At 36.8% G+C, this 20,809-nt stretch overlaps 1 protein-coding gene across 1 annotated transcript; it reads left to right on the top strand.

The window, feature by feature from the left end:
• Positions 1-8,130: 8,130 nt before the first annotated feature.
• On the top strand, positions 8,131-17,784 carry LOC139696705 (probable N-acetyltransferase 8B). The gene is made up of 2 exons (XM_071595540.1): positions 8,131-8,736; positions 13,202-17,784. The coding sequence occupies exons 1-2, from the start codon at positions 8,275-8,277 to the stop codon at positions 13,529-13,531; spliced, it is 792 nt and encodes a 263-aa protein (XP_071451641.1). The 5' UTR covers positions 8,131-8,274; the 3' UTR covers positions 13,532-17,784.
• Positions 17,785-20,809: the final 3,025 nt, after the last annotated feature.

The raw sequence follows: 20,809 nt of genomic DNA, 5'->3' as shown, positions 1-20,809 counted from the left end.
CAGAGGCGCGCGTCAATCCCACAGGTGGACATCAATGACCACGGGCCCATTCAATCCCTGTCTAAGCCTCCAGGAAGTGTCGTAAATGGGAACATCTGGGTCTCCAGGTTGTTTAACAGGAACAGTTCCACTGACATTTCAATTTAAGTGGTAAAATTATAAATTAATATCAAATCGAACCATTTTCTTAAACACAGGTACACGTCCTTCTCTTTTTATACATTCGGGCAGATTATTATATAGTTTTATACTCATAGACTTGGAGCCATTTGTAGCCGAGGTTAAATTAGTTGACCTCACATGTAGGTTGTAGTTTTGTCTCGTATTATATAAGTGGATGCTGTTATTAGTTTCAAAGTCAGCGCTATGCAATTCAACAAGTATTACACATTGATAAATATATACACAAGGTACAGTTAACAATTTTAACCTTTTAAAAAGAGGTTGGTTGACAGTGAGCATAATATTTTTCATTACACATAACTCTCACCATCTTTTTCTGTAACTTCAGGATACTGATAAGGTGAGAGGGTAGTCCCCACAGTACAATTCCATATGAAATTCTTGAGTGGAATAATCCATAATATAATGTCATCAGTACATATAGTACAATACATACATACATATATATATATATATATATATATATATATATATATATATATATATATATATATATATGTATATATATATATATATGTATGTATGTATTGTACTATATGTACGGATGACATGTATGTATTTTATGTATGTATGTATTGTACTATATGTATATGTATTGTACTATATGTATATGTATATATACATATGTATATATATATATATATATATGTATGCATTGTACTATATGTACGGATGACATATATGTATTTTATGTATGTATGTATTGTACTATATGTATATGTATATATATATATATATATATATATATATATATATATATATATATATATATATATATATATATATATATATATATATATATATATATACACATTCAAACACGAAATCCCGCCAAACGGCGAATAAATACTCATATATACAGAAACATATATAAGGAAAAGGGATAGGAACACGTATAAAGGACGAACACAATAGAGGTGGGGAAGGCGGAATCGAACGGATCACAAGAGTAAAAATATCTCCTCAACCGGGACTCGAACACCGGATCTTTCCACTTGCCGGGCAGATGCTCTTAACCACTTGAGCTATCGAGGATATGTAATTTACCCTGAGATCCGTGGGTCTTATATGTCGCCAAGCGCCCCGATTCTTTAGCCAAGAGATGGCGTCAGGGGGCTGTTTCACCCACCAAAGGAGAAATAGACAATACACAAGAGGAAAGGACAGTGGTTAGAATTCATACAACATCATACAGGAAAAGAACAGTGCGTTTCGTGGCACGCATAGCCAGAAGAAAGAGATGAGCCACATTGGCCAAATACACATTCAAACACGAAATCCCGCCAAACGGCGAATAAATACTCATATATACAGAAACATATATAAGGAAAAGGGTTAAGAGCATCCGCCCGGCAAGTGGAAAGATCCGGTGTTCGAGTCCCGGTTGAGGAGATATTTTTACTCTTGTGATCCGTTCGATTCCGCCTTCCCCACCTCTATTGTGTTCGTCCTTTATACGTGTTCCTATCCCTTTTCCTTATATATGTTTCTGTATATATATATATATATATATATATACATATGCCATTCTGATAAAAGTACGTCTCAGCCTATGTCAAATAACTGTAAAATTATTGATGAGTATAAATTTTTGGGAATATATTTTGATAAATGCCTGAAATGGGACCTGCACATCATAAACCTAAGTAAAAAATTAAATTCTGTGTACTATCTTCTTTCAATTCTGAAACATACTGTTAGTATGGATGTTTTGAAAACGCTCTACTATGGTCTTTTTTATTCTCTTGTATCATACGGTATCATAATCTGGGGAAGTGGGTCATCAACTAAGTTAAATAAAATATTTATTATTCAAAAGAAATTGCTTAGGTCCATGTGCAATAAACCCTATAGAGCCCACTGCAGACCTCTCTTTCAAAGCCTTGGCATCTTAACAGTCACTAGTGTTTTTATTTATGATTCGATAATTTTTGTAAAAAAGAACATGCATCTATTCCCATCAAATAATGGCACACACGCCTATGGGACTAGGACAAGAAATCATCAGTGTGTAGTGACTGCTAGCATGACAATGATGTCCAAGGGACCTCGTTCTCTGTGCATCCAGATATTCAACAGGCTTCCCATTAGTTTGAAAAATGAGAAATCACTCTCTATTTTTAAAAATAAGTTATATATGTACTTGAATGAAAAATGTTTTTACAGTGTGAACGACTACTTCAATTCTGGGTAATTCTAATTTTATATTGTGTAAATCCTTAACTATATGTGTAGGTGTAATTTTATTTTATTTTCTTTTCTCTGGCTAGTAATCCAGTTACTGTACTTTTTGACGTACCCTATACGATTACATAATTGTATGATATTTTGTACCATACTATATACTTGTCAATAGGGGAAATAAAATTATTATTATATATATATATAATGATTGTACGGAAAAACTCACATGAGCGGCACAATAATGGGCTGACACAATATAACACAAATAGAAAAGAATAGACACATTTAAAAGAACACTTACACGGTAAATTGTTCGAGCTTTCGGCCCTCTCAGAGGCCATCTACGAGTCTCTCTTGAAGAAGGCCTCTGAGAGGGCTGAAAGCTCGAACAATTTACCATGTGAGTGTTCTTTTAAATGTGTCTATTCTTTTCTATTTGTGTTATATTGTGTCAGCCCATTATATATATATATATATATATATATATATATATATATATATATATATATATATATATATATATATATATATATATATATATATATATATATATATATATATATATATATAAAACAATCATTATAATTACCATAGCATAAATATTTAGTCTGATAGAACAGTAATAAGGTCATTTTGGTAGTGTGGTAGACAGATATTCAAACAAGTTCATGTTGAATTGGGATGTGTTCCTGGATAATTTTACTTTATTAGGCAAACAGTTCCATAGTTTACAGGATGAATTACTGAATGACTTTTCATATATAGCCGTGCGGTATTTGGGAAAATGGAATGTTTTTGAAATGCGGGTTGATCTCTTTGTCGTAAATGAATTGAATATAAAATTTTCATATAAATATGAAGGGGTTTCAGAATTCAGAACTTTAAATAATCGCGAGGCCTTTTGAAGCATTCTCCTCTGTTCGAGTTTTAGCCAATTCAACATTTTATAGTAAGGAGTTACACGTCCATTATAACGCACGTTAAGGACGAATCGCAGGCAAGAATTTTGGAGCCTTTGTAATTTGGTACTTAGCTCCTTGTTCACATCAGCGTAGACAACCGAGCAATAGTCGAGATGTGGTAATACTAACGTTTGAACAAGCTTCTGGCATAATGTTATAGGGATTAGGTGTCTGAAATGCTTCATTGTGTAAAGAGTTTTGTGAACTCTATTAGAAATGGCATTTACTTGCTCGCGCCAGGTTAAGGTGCTGCTTAGATAAACTCCTAGGCTTTTCACTGTATTTGAGTAGTCAATTTGAATGTTTAAAACACTTATTTTAGGGAGATCACTTGTGAGCAGCATATGTACATTGGTGGCGCTTCCAAAGATTATAGACTTGGTCTTTTTGGGATTTAGATTTCGCCGATTTTCAGTCAGCCATTCACAGATGAGTTGGATATCCTTGTTGACCAAGTCAATGGTATGGTTAAATTCAGAGGGGTAGGACTCAAGGTATATCTGTAGATCGTCAGCATGAAAGTGATGTTTACAATGAGTTTTTACTGTAGCAAGTTCTTTCATGAACACAGTAAATAATATAGGTCCGAGAATTGACCCCTGTGGAACCCCACATAGGACAGGTTGGAAAACAGATACATTCCCGTCTTAATCTTTAACAACTTGCTGATGATTAGACAGATAGGAGCGAAACCAGCGAAGGAAAGAGGAAGAGAACTTGAGTTTGCTCATACGTTGCAGTAGTATGCTGTGGTCCACTGAATCAAAAGCCTTGCTCAAATCGAATTGGACTAAAACTGTTACCTTTTTTGCGTCTATGGATCTGCGAATATCATCAGTTACCTTTGTCAAAGCCGACTGAGTGCTGTAGTGCTTATGAAAGCCCAACTGATACTCATCGAAGAAATTGTGCTACGCAAGATGCTCCACTATTATTGTATGAACGATTCGCTTGAGAGGTTTGGAAAGAGAACAAAGAAGTGCAATAGGTCAGAAGTCAGACATTTCTTTCGGAATTGTTATTTTCATTATCGGTCAAACTTGGGCAGATTTCTACAAGGTAGGGAATATGGAGTAATTGAGTGAACAGTTATAGATGTCTAGTATCATTGGCATTGCTACTGGGAGAATAACTTTTAGCATTCTTGCACTAATTCCATTGATGCCTGTTGAATTTGATTTTTAACTTTCCACTTGTGTTATCAGCATTTCAGGTGTATAGTGGGGGAAATAAAGCCTTCCATCGTCAAAGTCGTAGAATAATGCATGATCTAATGAAGGGAGATTATTTTGGGTTTGAGTAGAATGGTTACCATCCTTGACATAATTTTCATCCTTGAAAGCAGACGTGAGAAAGTAGCTATTTAAATCATCCAAGGGGAAGCTCATTTTGAATGGGGGACGTCTAGACTTTCCAAGTTCAAGGCGCCACAGCTCCTGCCAAGTGGACTTTATGTCCCATTTATCGGAAAAGCACGAAACATAGTATTTTTGTTTAGCGGTACGGATTCGGTGCTGCACTTGATTGCGAGCCATTTTGTATTGTTCGTGAAGGTTCGGGAGTTCATGAGGTAGCGGAGAGAAGGAAAATGAGGTTGAATGTATCCAAAAGAAAAGAAGCTGTATTTGATGAGGGAAAGATGACGAGGGCATAGTGTGTTTAAAGGTTGGACAAATGGATGCTTTGGCACATCTCGGCTGAATAATTTAGAAAGATGAGAGGAGAGATGAAGATAGCAAAAGGCATACAAACACAGTCAAAAAGGATGCTCTGTCTTGGTACCACAGATGAAATTTAAAGACCAATGGAGAGCTGGAGAAATTGGCAAATTGAGACATAAGATATGAGTGATTTCAAAAAGCACACAGAGAATAAACTGATGGTGAATCAATTTACCATTTGGATTTAAATGTTTATCATTAAACTTACAACAAAGTTGATCATTTCAACTGCATGAAAGTTAACAGCTCAATATTTATATTTTCCATTTGAAATTAAGATATTTAGTAAGACTATTTATACTGCACTGAATCATTAGTAGGTCAGTTCAAGTGACTGATCAAGGTTTAACGTTAATAGTATTCAGATACAAGTTGAGGGGATATGTATGATGGGATTGTCTAGCCAAACTTAAAATATTGTGCCAATGCCAACACGTACTTTCTGATAAAAATGCAGCAGGGTAGCAAAGATAGTTGTGATAAGTTCACTGAATGAAAACACTAAAGCATATACAGCAATATGATGAGAGTCATTGAAATCAAGAGAGCTAGGATAGCATCTATTGGTTATTTATTCATATGCAATGGTACAAAGTTGAATGGTATTAGGTGTTTATGACAGGAACTTTTCATCCATTGAGATAAAGAAAAAATTAGGAATGAATCCTCCGCGTAGCACTCTAAGAAACATTTCTGTAGAATTATAGCCCTAATTCTACTAGATTTAAGGAAGTTACACACCACTTTCATATGTCATACACTTTTCTATGAATGTCAGACGTTAGCCTTGGGGCAGCAGAGAAGAGAAGATTGTAGGTGATGGAAATTTGTAACTCCTGAAGAATTTTGGAAACAAAATGGATCGACAGAGTGACAAATGAAGAAGTACTTCAAAATAAGGGTGAAGGCACGGCTATGGAGGACACCTAAAAGACAATAATGAAAACTAAATGAGCAGATAAAGGCACATTCATTTCCTGACCACCATGATTGAAAGAAATAAAAGAAAGAGAAGGAATTACAGAAGGACAAGGATGAATTATGAGACGCAAGTGATGGAAGCTATGGAGAAATGAAATTATTATTAGGTGAAGGACAGCTTTGAGAGCTACTACCAGCCAATCCTCAGATCCATAATCTGTGATACTGATAGCTGTCTTATCTTTCTTTTAATAAATTATACATCTCAGGGTGAAAGAAAGTTTACGGAGATGCTGAGGATATTTATAACTAACATGGTCCTATGTTTCATTCTGATTTCCCATATCTTGATCAAAGAAGTGCTAAATAATGCTTTGATAATGGAATTAGGGCATGGTTTTCCCAAAATCACTGAAGAGAAATTGGAATGAACAAATTTGCAATTAATAGGATTTTCAACAGTTATTGGATATAGCTTTCATGAACAGAGAAAAGGGCACAATTAAATTTCAAAGACAGAGGCAGGGTATGAAGTTTAAATACCTCGATTTGAGTGAGAAGCGTGCTGGCAATACATTTTAATGATCCTGACAAATTTAAAGGGCATGGGTAGATTACAGCATCTAGGCAAATGGAAAAAGCAACGGCTATCCATGACAGTATAAACACTCTATACCAAATAATTTTGCAACAGCAGAGACAAATGAGAAAGACACCGACTAAAAATAATGTCCTAACTTGCCTCAACAGCAAGCACACCCAGGGCATGTGTCCAAGGGCACCAAACCCAGCAGACCTCCGACCTCACCTTGCTGACAATGCGAGGAGAATGACGGATGACGCGTGTAAATCCCAAGGCCCTAATAGGGCCTAAGATTAAGGTTTCCCATATAAAATGATTAGGCGATGAAAAAAACGCTCGAGTGCTTGAAGATGGTGCGACGAAAGAATGGAAGAGATTACTGGATAGGGTTTCCTTTTTTGAAAGAACCAACAGTATAACAAAAACGGGCGAGCAAAATCCACTCACCCGAGTTCTCTGTGGAGCGATTCTTCAAAAGCAGTCGTGTGGGTGAGTGGAGAATGGGGTTGGTTGAAGGGAGGCAGCCGGTAAAGGAGGCTGGGGTGGATGAGCACTCTGTTACTCTTTCCGCGAGGCAGGGAGTAAGTAAAGAATGGGAGTTCAAGGGGACGAGGGTGCCTGATACGACACCGATGAGCGGGGGAGGGGGAGAGAGGTGTCTTTGAAGAGCAGTTGAAAAGAGAGAAGGGTAGGGGATGAGCACGAAATGTTTGCCAGCGTGGAGTGGGTTGGGAAGCGAGAGGGCGGCGAAACAATGGCCCTAACTCCTCCCTCATATATTCATCTGTCAACAACAGTGAGCGGAGTACATGATGATGCACTAATGAGTGCCGTGAACAAAGGCAAGGGCAGATTACACTGCCAATGTTAGAGATATAATCTACATTGACGAATACAATCCTCAATATACTCCTGTTTAGTTAAGCAGAGTTTCTAAAAATCGAATTGGTTTTCGAGCTTTGGTGTCGTCCAAGCATGTATGCAAAATGACACTGACAAAAAATTAATTTTTTACATGTTATGATGACAAATGCATGCAGTATAAAACAAAATTCGGTGAAACGAGAACATCGTTAAACTTGCAACGAACACAAGGTGAAATCTTAATGCGGTAACCTGTGGGCGCTTGACAACATCAACCGTGTAATGGAAATATTTTCTCAGTCTTTACGTGGGAAATCTTTCACGTTTCACTAAATTAAGGCAAAACAACAAATAAATGAACGCAAGTTTAACAAATAAAAATAAGTTACGATGAAGGTTGTCAAAACATGGCGATTTCATCGTACTGTTAGCGCTATATGGTAGTGGAACAGGCTTAACTATTGCAATAGAAGATACTTGCGTCTTACCTTATAACTGCAACCCAGAAATAAATGACAGATTTCACATTAACCTCAAAAACATGAAGTTTGACATTAACAACTGCTACGAGTTAATCCCAGATAATCCACGAATGAGCACTATGATAACGCACTCTCCTGTTAACTTTCTAAACCAAAATTTCGACCGCCGAGGAAAGTGCGTTTGTTGTTTGTTGTCGTATGCCATCAACTCTGCAGGTGGTTTTAAATAATTTAGTGGATGAAAGCTGGAGATGATTGAATTTGTACTCTAAAAGAATATTGTTTTTTCATTCCTTTCGCTTGGCAAATATCTATTTTCATGTTTCATGGCATAAATTTGAGGTGACATTCGACGAATAAATAATTTCATAATTATGACGACGAATACAATAGTTGTTATTAGGGATTTCAAGCCAGGAGACGATGTATTTTGTAAAGAACTTATTCGCGAAGCAACAATGTCCACAGTGAATGCATCGTTTATCACTGGTTTAACACAAGAAATAACATTTCAGGGGATAGTTATATGTGCTGCGGTGATGTTTATTTTTCTCGGTGTACCTTTGAGTTACTGTCTTGCGGCGATACCAGTGTTTCTGTTTTTAATGTACGTGTTTATTTGGCTTGGCCACACAATGAAGGCCATAGAACTGACGCAAGAAATGAATAACATTGCCAGAATGTATATGTCTTCTCAGCATACAGGATTTTGGGTTGCGGAAGTATACGATCCCCCAATTTTGTTAGGGGGTGTTAAGAAGAATTTTAGGTTTGAAACGGTGACAGAAAAAGAGTTTCTGACAAGAAATATAAACGTTAACCCTTCCAAAAAAGTGGTATGTATTGTTGACTATTTACAGTTTTGACTCAAAATCTCGTACAGAGACCTTTTTATTAATTTAGTAATCTATGGCTCTAATTTTGGCATTATTGTAATCAAACTATACGTAATGGAAGATCGTTTAGTGCCATGTTCCTGCAATGTTTTATTTCCCTGTGTGGTTACTCTAGTTAGCTATTATTTTTTCATGAAAAATATATGTGTGATTATCTTTCTTCGTAGCGTCAAAAGTATATGGAAATTGCAACGCCAGTTTATTTCCATCTGGCATCTGATTAAGTTGATGGAGGTACTCATTTCTGGTTGACATGTTTTTACTTTATAGCTGATGTTTTTAATGCATGAAAAAGCTTATGCTGAGATTTCATCGACTAGATACTTTAGATTGCTAGTAGACCTATTTTCTAGACTTAAATATTATTTTCTGAATAGCTGATTCTGAATGGCCGAATAATTTGAAATAGGTCCACTTATTACCATCTTTTCCAATGGCTGCTCCAAATAATATTGTTAGTTTGTTAAATATAGAAGCCAACATTTGTTCATAGAATATTGCTGTTTTGTAGGACATTATCACATTATTTTTAACGTTTTATTTATTTTTTTGGCATTGCCTATTTCGTACAAAACCATACCAGTGAATTTACTTGTCCTTGCCTTTTTTCTCATTAAATTAGAAACGACCAAAGTTCAGACTCTATAGAAATTCTAATACTTGAGCATATAATAATAAAAGAAATGCTGCTAATATGTCTAGTATTGCTTCTAATCTTCCATCAGCATGCCCTATCATTATTGATTGATTTGAGTATCTCTTCATTTATTCCTTCGCCAAGACAACTGGGGAGGTCGGCTAGAAAAGGGAGGAGGGGGGGACAGCCAACTGATCGAATCTCTACCAGGTTAACCATTCTAATTCTGCTGTTGAAATCAATTTGTGGGAACTTGCCGGAATATCTTAACTTTATGCCAGGATTTTATGCTGGAATATCCTTGTTTTATGCTTGGATGGAAATTACAAGATCTTTGCCATCAAGGAATCTAAATGGTAAAAATGGTTTGTCCACTTCAAACAAGCTTAAAGGATATTTCAATAACATTCTTGCAGTATTCCAAACATTGCATCAACTACTCACTCTTTTTTTGGGGGTCCACGAGGTAAATACAAGCAATGTTGATGAATATGAAAAAAAGTGCATTTCATTAGAAATGAGGAGGGCATACACTGTATTAGAACTTTCAATGCGCAGGAACTATGCGTATGTCATTTTTTTTGCGGTAATGCCTACTGGAAATTTGCTTACAGTACTGATTTCAGTGACTAATCTGCTCTCTGAAACATTTCACTGAACTTTACTGAAAATTTTTGTAACCGCTTTCAATGTTACTGGGTTTTTTTTTGTACCAACCAGTATGTCTTTTTGGGGGAACAGCGTCATTTGTCTGTTAAGTGTCTAACATGCGTGCCGCTGTTTTGATATTTCATGAATGTCGTCACAAAATCACTAACCTTCGTCCAATCTAAGTAATTTTTGGGGTACAAGATATTTGTGTGGGAGCAGTGCAGGGAGAGGAACACTCCCCCTTCATTGCCGTGCTAATGCATCAATGTGCAATTGAGCTTAGCCCGGGTTTCGTACATCCTCGCCCACCTGGCCAACTTTGGGATTGATTACTGTGGTGGGCTATCCTAAATCATCATTTCTCTCTCCCATCCCCCCTCAATATCAAGTGAACTTTTGTGCCACTGCTCTAGAAGCTCAAAACTATTCTGTAAATACTCTCTTTGCCTGAAGTGGCCAATTTTAGCATCTGTGGAGATGCTGTGTTTTTATAAACATTGTATGAGGATGAATTCCTGAATAGCTCTGTGGCCATCCAAACTAGGCCTCAGAAACCTTTACATAAATCCTCTCTCTGCCTACTCTATTAGTATTCATGATGCTTTGGAGGGTTTTATTCTCCAAATATTCCCTCACCATCACATTCCAAGCATGGTAATCGCTCTGCTGTTAGAGGAATGTTTGTTTTAATTCCCTGAATTCAGTGAAACAAATGGAGTTACTGTGATTACAATTCCCACCCCATGATTCTCATAAGCATTCTCCTATCTGCAGTTGGCTCTCTTGTTTCATTCAGATGTGGAAGGAAACAAATCTTCCCAAAAGCATTTGTTTGGTCTGTTCCATTCTTCAATCACTTCTCTTGTCTTCTGCTTTTGCCGGTGGAATTTTCATTGGCCCAATTAAATCTTAAGAACAAATAGCTCAACTAGCGTTATGAATCCCACCCTCAATTTTTATTCAAACTATTATTTCAACCAACATTTACCTAAAGTCTCATTATAATTATTATAAGGTAGTCTACCATTTTATATAAGTTTTGGATGAATACTGACCTTTTGCATAGCAAACATTATTACACCCTTTTGGCAACACTGCATTTGCAGCACCAACTGGGTCATATTTATTTGCCATTCATTTTCTCTTGGCCTTCAAACGCCTATAGAGATAAAAAGAATGAGATGGTAGCAATGGCAGTCCTCCCATCTAAGTTTATCCGAGGATTCAACTTATCATAGGTTTAAAGTGTACCATACTCAGTTAACCCATGAGCCATACAAAAATTAACATTAACTCTTCATGTTATTTCTTGCTTCTCTCAGACTGAGTGAAATACCCTCAATTATATTTTTGTGTGCTATTTCGTGAAAAATATATTCCCTTCATGGTGGGCATTCCATCATTGCACGAGAAAAATGTAAATCAATGGTAAAATAATCTCCCAGGAAAACTTGGTGTTTAATTAAATTCTTATGCTGAGATATAATCATTGGATTATGTGCAGTTAACTGTTGGAAAACCTAATGATGGCCAAATGGGAAGTTGGCATTTGGTTTACGCATGCTCATAGCTAATATAAACAAGAAAATTTGAATATTAGACCAGAATTTTTGCACTAGGCATCAGTGTTGTTTCTTCAATGAGTATAAATGTCATAATAGGTGCTTCAAGGATTGACTGTGTTTGATGTTGTATGATTATTTGTTCATCAGCATGTTGAGCTGTAATAATTAAATAATACTTTTGCATAATTTAGCCTCTTGCGTCAGGTCATATTTTTGGTTTTCATCCTTTCTTTAACTTAAAAATTGTATTTGGCCCGTGAGCTATTTGGAGGTATGCAGTCCCCATTTATTATCTTTTTCTTGTATATAATGCATGGAGAATAATTTTTAATTGAAAAATTGTGACTGGGATATGGAGAAAATGTTTAATAGGGTGCTCTTTGTTGGTGTGTGTGTGTGTAAGTAGTGCTGTGAAAATAAGGTTTTTCATGTCAAACTATTCCTTATGGCATGCCATAGAAGTCTAATTGTACTGCTCAACTCACCATAGTTATCAACTGCTTCCATTGCTGTTTTCAGATTATAGGGGGAGGGCCAGTCTATAAATATGAACTGTATGGCATTGCCCTTGGCCATTTCAAAATTAAAATGGCCATGACTGTTACCATATAATTAAAATTTGTAATGCTATGGTCAAATTTTGCAGATGACTAGTAATGACAACTCCAATGGAGATCATATTTTTTGGCGTGCAATAATTGTAATAGTTATTCAGAAATAAAACTTATGAAACTGGTGAACTTGCGTAGGTGATTTAACAAATTGCATAGTGTCAGGCTTTATATGGTTGAATTAGAACATAATGATTACCAAATGGTAACACTGTTCCACTAGATATTGATTTATTACATGACCAGTTTTGGTTCTCTACATCTACGTCAGATCAAGATGGTATAGTGCATCGAAACCAGTGGTGTAATAAATCGATATCTGGTGGAACAGTGTTATCATATGTTCATAATTAGTAGATTTAAGTCTGATAAAGAGAAGCATCTTTTCTTCATTATTAATTCTTATGAAATAAACTTCATATCTTCAAAAGGGGAAGTTGGAATTGCATCGTCACAAGAATGGAATAAATAATAAGTTTGAGGCATTTTACAATTCATCATTTTCAATCAAAAATCTTGCGTAGAGATGGCAGTTACATTGCATGTGTTGATATAATTATATTGTATTACAGAATGGTATGGTATAAGTGATTATTTTGTATCTGTGCATTATAATTCTTGTTGAAAGTAATGATGCTGATAGTGGAAAGGTGGGCAAAACTCTTTCTTGCATTTCTGTTGTACATAGCATATCATATCCCAAACACGTGGCCCTGTTATGTGAGTAGAATGTGATTTGTCCCTTTTGAAAACCTTTAGCCGAAATCCAATAGTGATAGATTGATGTTTGCACATTGGAATGATGGAATCGTGCCTGCACTCTTGCCGACTTAACGTGCACTCTATTCTTTTAATCATAGAAAAAGTGGGTCACCTTGAACAAAAAACTGCCATGTTATGCTGGACTAGGTTTTTTTCAATATATACCATTAATTCTGCAGGTTGTTGGCACTGTAGCAATTGCAAGGAGTCGAACGCATCCAGATGACTGTGCTCGTTTGCGTCGGCTCTCCGTGGCACCCCTGTACCGGGGCCATGGCATTGGGAAGGCCCTGACCGAGGTGGCACTCTCGTTCTGCCGCTCATGTGGCTACTCTCGAACCGAGGCCGTGACTTCCGAGTGCCATGACATGGCCCGTCGACTCTTGATGGGCAAGGGTTTTGAGATGCACCAGATGTACCACAGGCCCATTTTAGGTCGACTGGTTGCCGTTGTGATGTACGAACTTGTGCTGAAATTTCGTAGTGCCCCCACAAGTCAGGAGCCGTAAGTTTGGTCACTGCTCAGAGAGAATGTGTGGGATGGAGTAGACCAAGGATTGTGGTGCTTCTGGGTTTTGGATCTTCTTCCAACCGCCTTGGCTTCTCTTTGCGGACCTCGTGTGTTTCAAGGGAAGGTGCGAGTGGCAGCGGCTGACTCATCATGATCTCAACTCGCTAGCAGTCACAGTCTTGCTCATTCCATTGAAGTGACTTTACCCGTATGATATTGATGTTCTTTTAGGAATTTTAAGTCACCACACCAAATGCTCAATCAAAGAGGAGAGTGTAAACAAGATAATTGTCATGGGTGGTTGTTTATGTCCTTTTAGCAGTGATATTTTGCATGAATCAGATAAGCCATACACTTTTGACATCTGCCTTGGACTCACCCAAAGTGTTTTAACAATTTAAAGGTAAATTTTGGGTGGCTCCAAGCCAATATATAATCCCAGGTATTGCTCTTTCTTTGCCCTGCATTATTTCTTTCTTCCTTATGATTCTTGCGTGCCTAAATGCTATCTCTTCTCCTCTCTCTGCCTTCCCCAACCCAACACACTCCCTTCCACTGCAGCCTTCAACGCACCCTTCAATGTCACCCCCATTTGCTTCCTGTGCCTTTGACGTCAACCCCCTCCCTCTCTCTCTCCCCCCCCTCCCGGCACCTCATTCAAAACCTCAGAGTTTGTCTTCCTCTCTCTCGTTTTGACTCATTTCCCCATTTTCCACCTCTCTCACTTGCATGGCAATACTGAAATTTGAAATGAATTGTTACTTCGGAGAGTGTTACCTTTTCTCACTCATATTTGCTTCGGTTCATCTCTCCATGTGCAAGAACCATATCATCGCCATTTTTCTGCCTTCATGAATGTTCTTCATAACACTCCCATGTACCCTGAATATTAGCAGTGAAGGCTTGGTATGAAATTATTTGAAAATTGTCAGCCCTGGATTTATTTTGGTATGCTTATAAGCCTCTTCTGTTCCACTATTCGTATTACTTAGCAAGAGAAGCAAACACTCAGGGCAAAACTGGAATTTCTCTTGGATGGATTATGTGCTTGCAAGAGGAAGCAATACTCCTGTTGCTCTTGTACAAGGCAGGGCAAAAAATTGAGTGAGTAATGGAAAACGTGCATTTTGCATCAATTGCAAAGTAGCTGTTGATTTAATCATAGATGATTCATGCTGGGCATTGGTGGTTGGTGATATATCCACGCCCATATCAGTGTTAGAAGAGTAAATGTTAAGAATCCATTTCTATCTTCAAATCAGTATTAATATATATTAATACGCTCTAACGGAAATTATTATAAGCTGTATTAATAAGCTCTAAAGGAAACACTAGTTTTCATAGTAATCTTTCAAAGAGGCAAAATATACTTTCCTACCGCTGGTTTTCAGGTGATTTCAGTTTAAATATTATTATGCTCATTTTGGTATGGCTAAGAGGGTTTTAATGCTTGACGGCCATCCCTTCTGTGGAAGGTTTTTTCATGCATCAAAGTGAAGCAGAAATATGATTATGGAGTTGTGTCAATATTGAATGCATACTTAATATTAACTTCACTTATTAATACATCATTCTGGCTTCACATGTAATTGTGGTAAGGTTGCCAGTTAACTGTAATGTTTTGTCGTTCATAACATTTATTTTGGCCAATGAAGTTTCCACCAATTCATTTTTCATGTTCCTCATTATTTTTCCCTATTTGTTGTATTTACAAAAGATTGTGGGAACAATTTGCTCAAACAATTCATTTTTAAGGGGCCAAAGGGACAATAGATTATAAGACTGAAAAGAATTATATGATGCATACAATAAATAGGTCATATGATGCTCGTTATCTTATGTCATGTGTAATATGAATAGGTGGAACATTCAGTTTTGGTGTCTACGAACAATGGCATCTTACGATATGTGCATTCTCAAATACATGGTTTGTTAATATCCGATGATAATGAAAAATATTACCTTTAAGGAAACTCGTGCCCTTTTCTACCAATTGAAGTCTTTGGAAGTGTGAAATTTTCCACCCTCTTTGGTGATTCACATTTGGATTCTTGAGTATCAAAAATCCTCCTGCCACTTCAATCTTCTCTTGTGTGTTGAAGAATTTAATTTTGAACACCATAGAGGCAATGAATGTTTATAATCATGTGAGCTTTATTTGGTAGTAGAGATGATTTTGTAGGGGCCAAAAGTCAGCAGGGGCTGTGGAGGCATATCTTGGGAACATGTCCCCTCATCCAGAAAGCATGTGCTTGAGCAAGGGAACATTTTTCAGGTTGCTTTTAAAATTTTCTTTTGGAAAAGATTTGATGGTTGTGTTTTTTATGTATGCCCTGCCTCTTGGAGGTGATTTTCTTTGTCCATGTTAGGTATAATCCATGATGCTGTTTCATTTGTTATATGTTCAACCTATGCTCATATTCATATTATAAAGTTGTGAAAATCTGCAATACAAAAGAACTAAATTATCCAGAAGTATTCCTGTGATACTCATCTTAATGGATTCATTATGCAAAATGAACAAAAACATAGTAAAATAGGACCTTTGAAATAAACTGATAGAGAATTTGTTGAAAGTAACACATTTTTCTTTTTATTTTGTTCAACATCAGCCGATGATGGTCCATTTTGCTTCTTGCCAGAGAGAGTGAAATGGAATATACATAGTTATGCATTCCTATAGAAGTTATAGCATTTGCAGGGATGAGGGATGTGTTTTTTATTTTTCTGTGACAAATATGGAATAATAGGCATGCTGATGCCACGAGATGGTGACCTTATTTTGCATGCCGGTGCTGTCAGGAGAAAGTTGTGCTCACGATTGCACCCCTGAGAAAGGATGTATTTTAGAGGGATGCATAGTTTTTATGATATCAAGGAAATTTGTGAGTTTTCACCATCAGTTCTTTCTTTCAAGTTCAACTTTAGATAAGGACTGCACTCCTCTCTGAGTTCATTGATTTCTACTTATCTTTAGTTGTTGTAGCATGAGTTACCAAAGAGAAAAGTGAAATCTTTCATTTTTAATCAATGAACTTGTGATTGAGGTAATTGTATTTTGCATGCCAAAATATATTACATGTTAGCATTTAAATGTGCTAACTCTCTTATCCTTAGTCATTGTGTCTAATCAATGCGTGGGTAGAAAGTGAGATGTGTTCGCTGTGCACAGGTTCGTGTGATTCAGCGTACGCGCTTGTGTGCATTTGATGAGAGTTGTTTCTCATACTCGGGCAATTGGAGGCACTTGATTAGTCCATTTGTAAAAACATGTGTATTGCTGATGTGATGCTTTGATTCCTCCTGTTGTGGTTATTTTAGTGAACATTGGAAGACGCAAGAGATTTTGGTTCTTACCTCTTCCCATGCTGCCACGGTTTAAGACAATTTATGAATTCTCCCCATATATTTTTGTTCATGATATTCATTGAGTTATTCAGTAGTTATGGACCTATTCATTGTTTGCTCATGCCCTTAAATACCTAAGTGTATATCTCAGTTGCAGTGCACCATCCATAGTGTTTAGATAAAAAATTTAAACATTTAGTTTCCTCTCTGACAGAAGAGTTATTTTGACTTTTTGAAGGTACCTCGAAGGATTTACTCTTTGGGCGTTTTTAAGTATTAAAAGTGCTTGGAATTTTAGGTATTTTTACTGTGGTATTAATGTGTAAAGTTTATTTTGAATTGGATATATTTTGTAAATCAACCTTTAATTGGTTATTTGCATATCATAACAATGTCATCTTGTACTTGGGTGATTTGAAACAGATATAAATCATCAAACTACCTCCACTGCCTTAATACTCTTCATTGACTGTGCAATGTTGGAAGAAGGACATAAATAGTTGGTTAATCATTATATCCTTGTACATATAATCAGTCATGTCTTTCACAAGAGTTTGTTTTGATAATATTTTGATAATGTGACCATTCCACATTTTTCTGTCAAATAATCAATAGGTGCTACTCTAGTTTCAATCTAATTTTAAACTCCATCATGTTTTAAAGTATATTTCCCAATTATACTTATTAAAGTATTTTTAGGGTTCAATGAATTCATGCCTTCAAATGTTAGATGGAAATTATTTTTGATGGTCACTTTTGATGAGTGGATAAGTGTTTTCCTCTGATTCTTTGTGCTGTTCACTAATTCCAATGCATGTTATGCCTGCACCTTTTGTGGTGTTTGCATGATGTATAAAACATTCTTGTATCTTGGAAATGTGGATCAGTATTTAAACTGGAACTCATGAAGAATAAAGTTATTTGTTTGTAAAAGTATGTAATGTGTTTCCTTCATCATCTCTTTAAAAATTGCAATTTAAAGAGGCCAAGTCAATGAAAATCTTCAAGATGCTAGGGCAGCAATTCATTATTAGTAGTGCATTGTTTCTTATTCATGGATTATTATATACAGTGGTGTGTACATATTATATATATATATATATATATATATATATATATATATGTACAATAAATATATATATATATATATACAATAAATAAATGAATATATATATATATATATATATATATATATATGGGGTCACGGTAGTCCAGTGGGTAGAGCGTTGGACTGCTGACCGGAGGGTCCCATGTGTGATTCCCGGGCAAGGCATTCTAGGCACCTCCAGCTCCACCCAAGCTGAAGTATTTTTTCGGGTACCAGGTCTTCCTGGGAAACCACAACCGGCACAGGGCAAGGAACTGGCCCCCCTACCCTGATGTGTGAACTTTCACACGTCGTATAGGGCTTAGTACTCGGTGAACTCTACCATCACCTACTAAACCGACCTTCGGGTTGATTACTGTGTTTATGGTTTTTATATATATATATATATATATATATATATATATATATATATACATATATATATATTTTTTATATATCCCTCGGAATATATGGAATATCGGTGGTTATTCATGCGCATGAATAACCACCGATATTCCACCAAATCTCCCACCTTTCTTAATTATCCCATCCCTACTCACACCGCTTCCCACAACCAATCTTTTGACGACTGCTTCTCTGTTTCGGTGATTGAAATCCTTCCCAAATCTGCGAGTATAATAGAGGTGAGAACCCGCGAGATGGCGCATATCTGGGTGGCCCAATCATTCAAACCGCCCGGGCTGAACCAAGCCCACTGAATGCATCATATGGCTGCCTTCATATCCCCCCCACCCCCTTGTTAATTTCCTATTGGTCCCTTTACCTCTCCTTCCCCCACCTCTCCCCCGCACATCCTCTCCGCTCTTCCCCGAGAACGCCATTCTGAAGACGACAGCCGTGCTGTCGAAACGTAAAATAACAAATTGTGAGTGTCCTTTCTTTGTGTCTCTATATTCTAAAAATCTACATCTGTGTTTTTATATATTTGTATATATATATATATATATATATATATATATATATATATATATACTATCATTACTTCTATTTATATCATTACTTCTATATCTTCAGATGAAGATGGATTTTTTCCATCGAAATATCAAGAAAATACGTGTGAGTGTTCTTCCTCTTTTTTGTGTTTCTATATTGTGTGTTACTGTGTATTGTACTATTCGGCACTTCTGTGTTACGTCTACGAAAGCATATATATGTATAAATAAATATGTAGTATATATATATACCTACTTATTCGATTCAAAACATTTGGTCCATGATTGCCCGCACCATTCCTTCCTCAATTGTCACTCAATGACCCATTTTATAACTTCCTCAGTGTGTGGTACATATATACGAGAGTATTATTTTCATGAAAAAATTCCATTTCAGTATTGTAATGGAACTACATGTTTTGCTGTCTCATGAGCATGTTTCTATCATTTTCTGAATGAGATCTGTATGCATGTGCATACATGGGAAATGTACATCATAATGTGGTCAAATGCTGAAGTGCTATTGAATACTTTAATTTATCATTTAATAATCATGTCGATAGCATTATTGAGGTGGTAATGGATCAGCGTGGGTCACGGTGGTCCAGCCTTGGATTGCTGATTGGAGGTGTCTGGGTTCGACTCCCTGGCAAGGCACTCTGGGCACCTGAAACTGCATGCAAGCTATGAGATTTTTAGGGTACCAGATCTTCCTGGGAAACCATAACCAGCACAGGGAAAGGAACTGGCTCCCCTACCCTGATGTGTGAATTTTGGATGCTGTCCGGCTTATTACTGGGTGAACTCTGCCATCACCTACCAAACTGACCTTCGCATTGATTACTGTGTTTATGGTTTTTTTTATAAGGCAATCAAGTTAATGCATAAAAGATAATGTTAATTAGATGGAAGATAGTTCAGGTTCTGGTAAACTTGATGGTGAGATAGAAAGGGCATTAAGGGAATAGAAATATAGTAAGGTTGGGAGGTAGATAACATCCTCGCAGAACTGCTTAAGAGCTTTCAAAAAAATGGGAGGAAGAATTATGATGAAGAAGGACCAGAATATTTCATCAGATGAGTGCCAGTTCCCATCCTAAAAAAGGTAAAGGCTACATTATGTGAGGACTACAAAACATGGTCTGACTTCACATACTGCCTAAGTGGTTCTCAGGATCATCCACATTATGAGGGCAGGCGATTGATTGCTTTAGAGGATAATGAGTTTGGTTTCAGATAGGCAATAGGTAAGTGTGATGCAATTGTAGTAATGAGGGCACTGATAGAGAGGAACATTGAGTACAATCAGGATTTATTTGCTTGTTTTATAGGTATTGAGAAGCATAAATGTAGAATACAGCATATATTTCATTTAACGAGGAAGACTACATATAATTGATGTTGAAATGAATGGGGGGAATATAGAACACAATCAGGACGTATTTGCCTGTTTAATAGATAGGGAAAAGGCATTTGATAGAGTGGATTGGAAAAAAACTAATGAGTGTATTGCAGAAAATAGGAATAGATTGGAGGGAACGGAAGCATAGGTTGGCTAGGTAAAGAGGGAGGAAAGGAAATGATAGGCGTTCTTGACGGAGTCGAGTGGGGAAAGCGTTTTAAGTGATTCGACCGTTGGGTAGAATAAGTATAAAAATAAGGTGGATTACACACAATAGTCGAGAATTCCAACTACGATCCCTCTCTCTCTCTCCCCTCGTGTAATAAGTATGCTCACAGGTTGGCGCAGTGGAGGTTGGGGGGAGGAGCTTGCTCTCCTCTGAGGGCCTTCGTCTCTTTGGTTGAATGGCGTCGTGTTGATGAGGAAAGTGGTTGACAGGGAGGCCCTCCACTGTGAATGACGCTCATCTGGCTGAGCAAATTTTCT

Source organism: Hetaerina americana, unplaced genomic scaffold, assembly GCF_022747635.1.
Source record: "Hetaerina americana unplaced genomic scaffold, ioHetAmer1.1.p SCAF_7, whole genome shotgun sequence".
NCBI classification, from domain to species: domain Eukaryota; kingdom Metazoa; phylum Arthropoda; class Insecta; order Odonata; family Calopterygidae; genus Hetaerina; species Hetaerina americana.
This window is presented reverse-complemented; position numbering and strand designations above follow the sequence as displayed.

Bases quoted from the DNA above. Each gene is read 5' to 3' on its own strand.
- LOC139696705 (XM_071595540.1), top strand. From the start codon at position 8,275: ATGACGACGAATACAATAGTTGTTATTAGGGATTTCAAGCCAGGAGAC. The intron at 8,737-13,201 runs GTATGTATTGTT...TTAATTCTGCAG, and splicing joins TTAACCCTTCCAAAAAAGTG to GTTGTTGGCACTGTAGCAAT.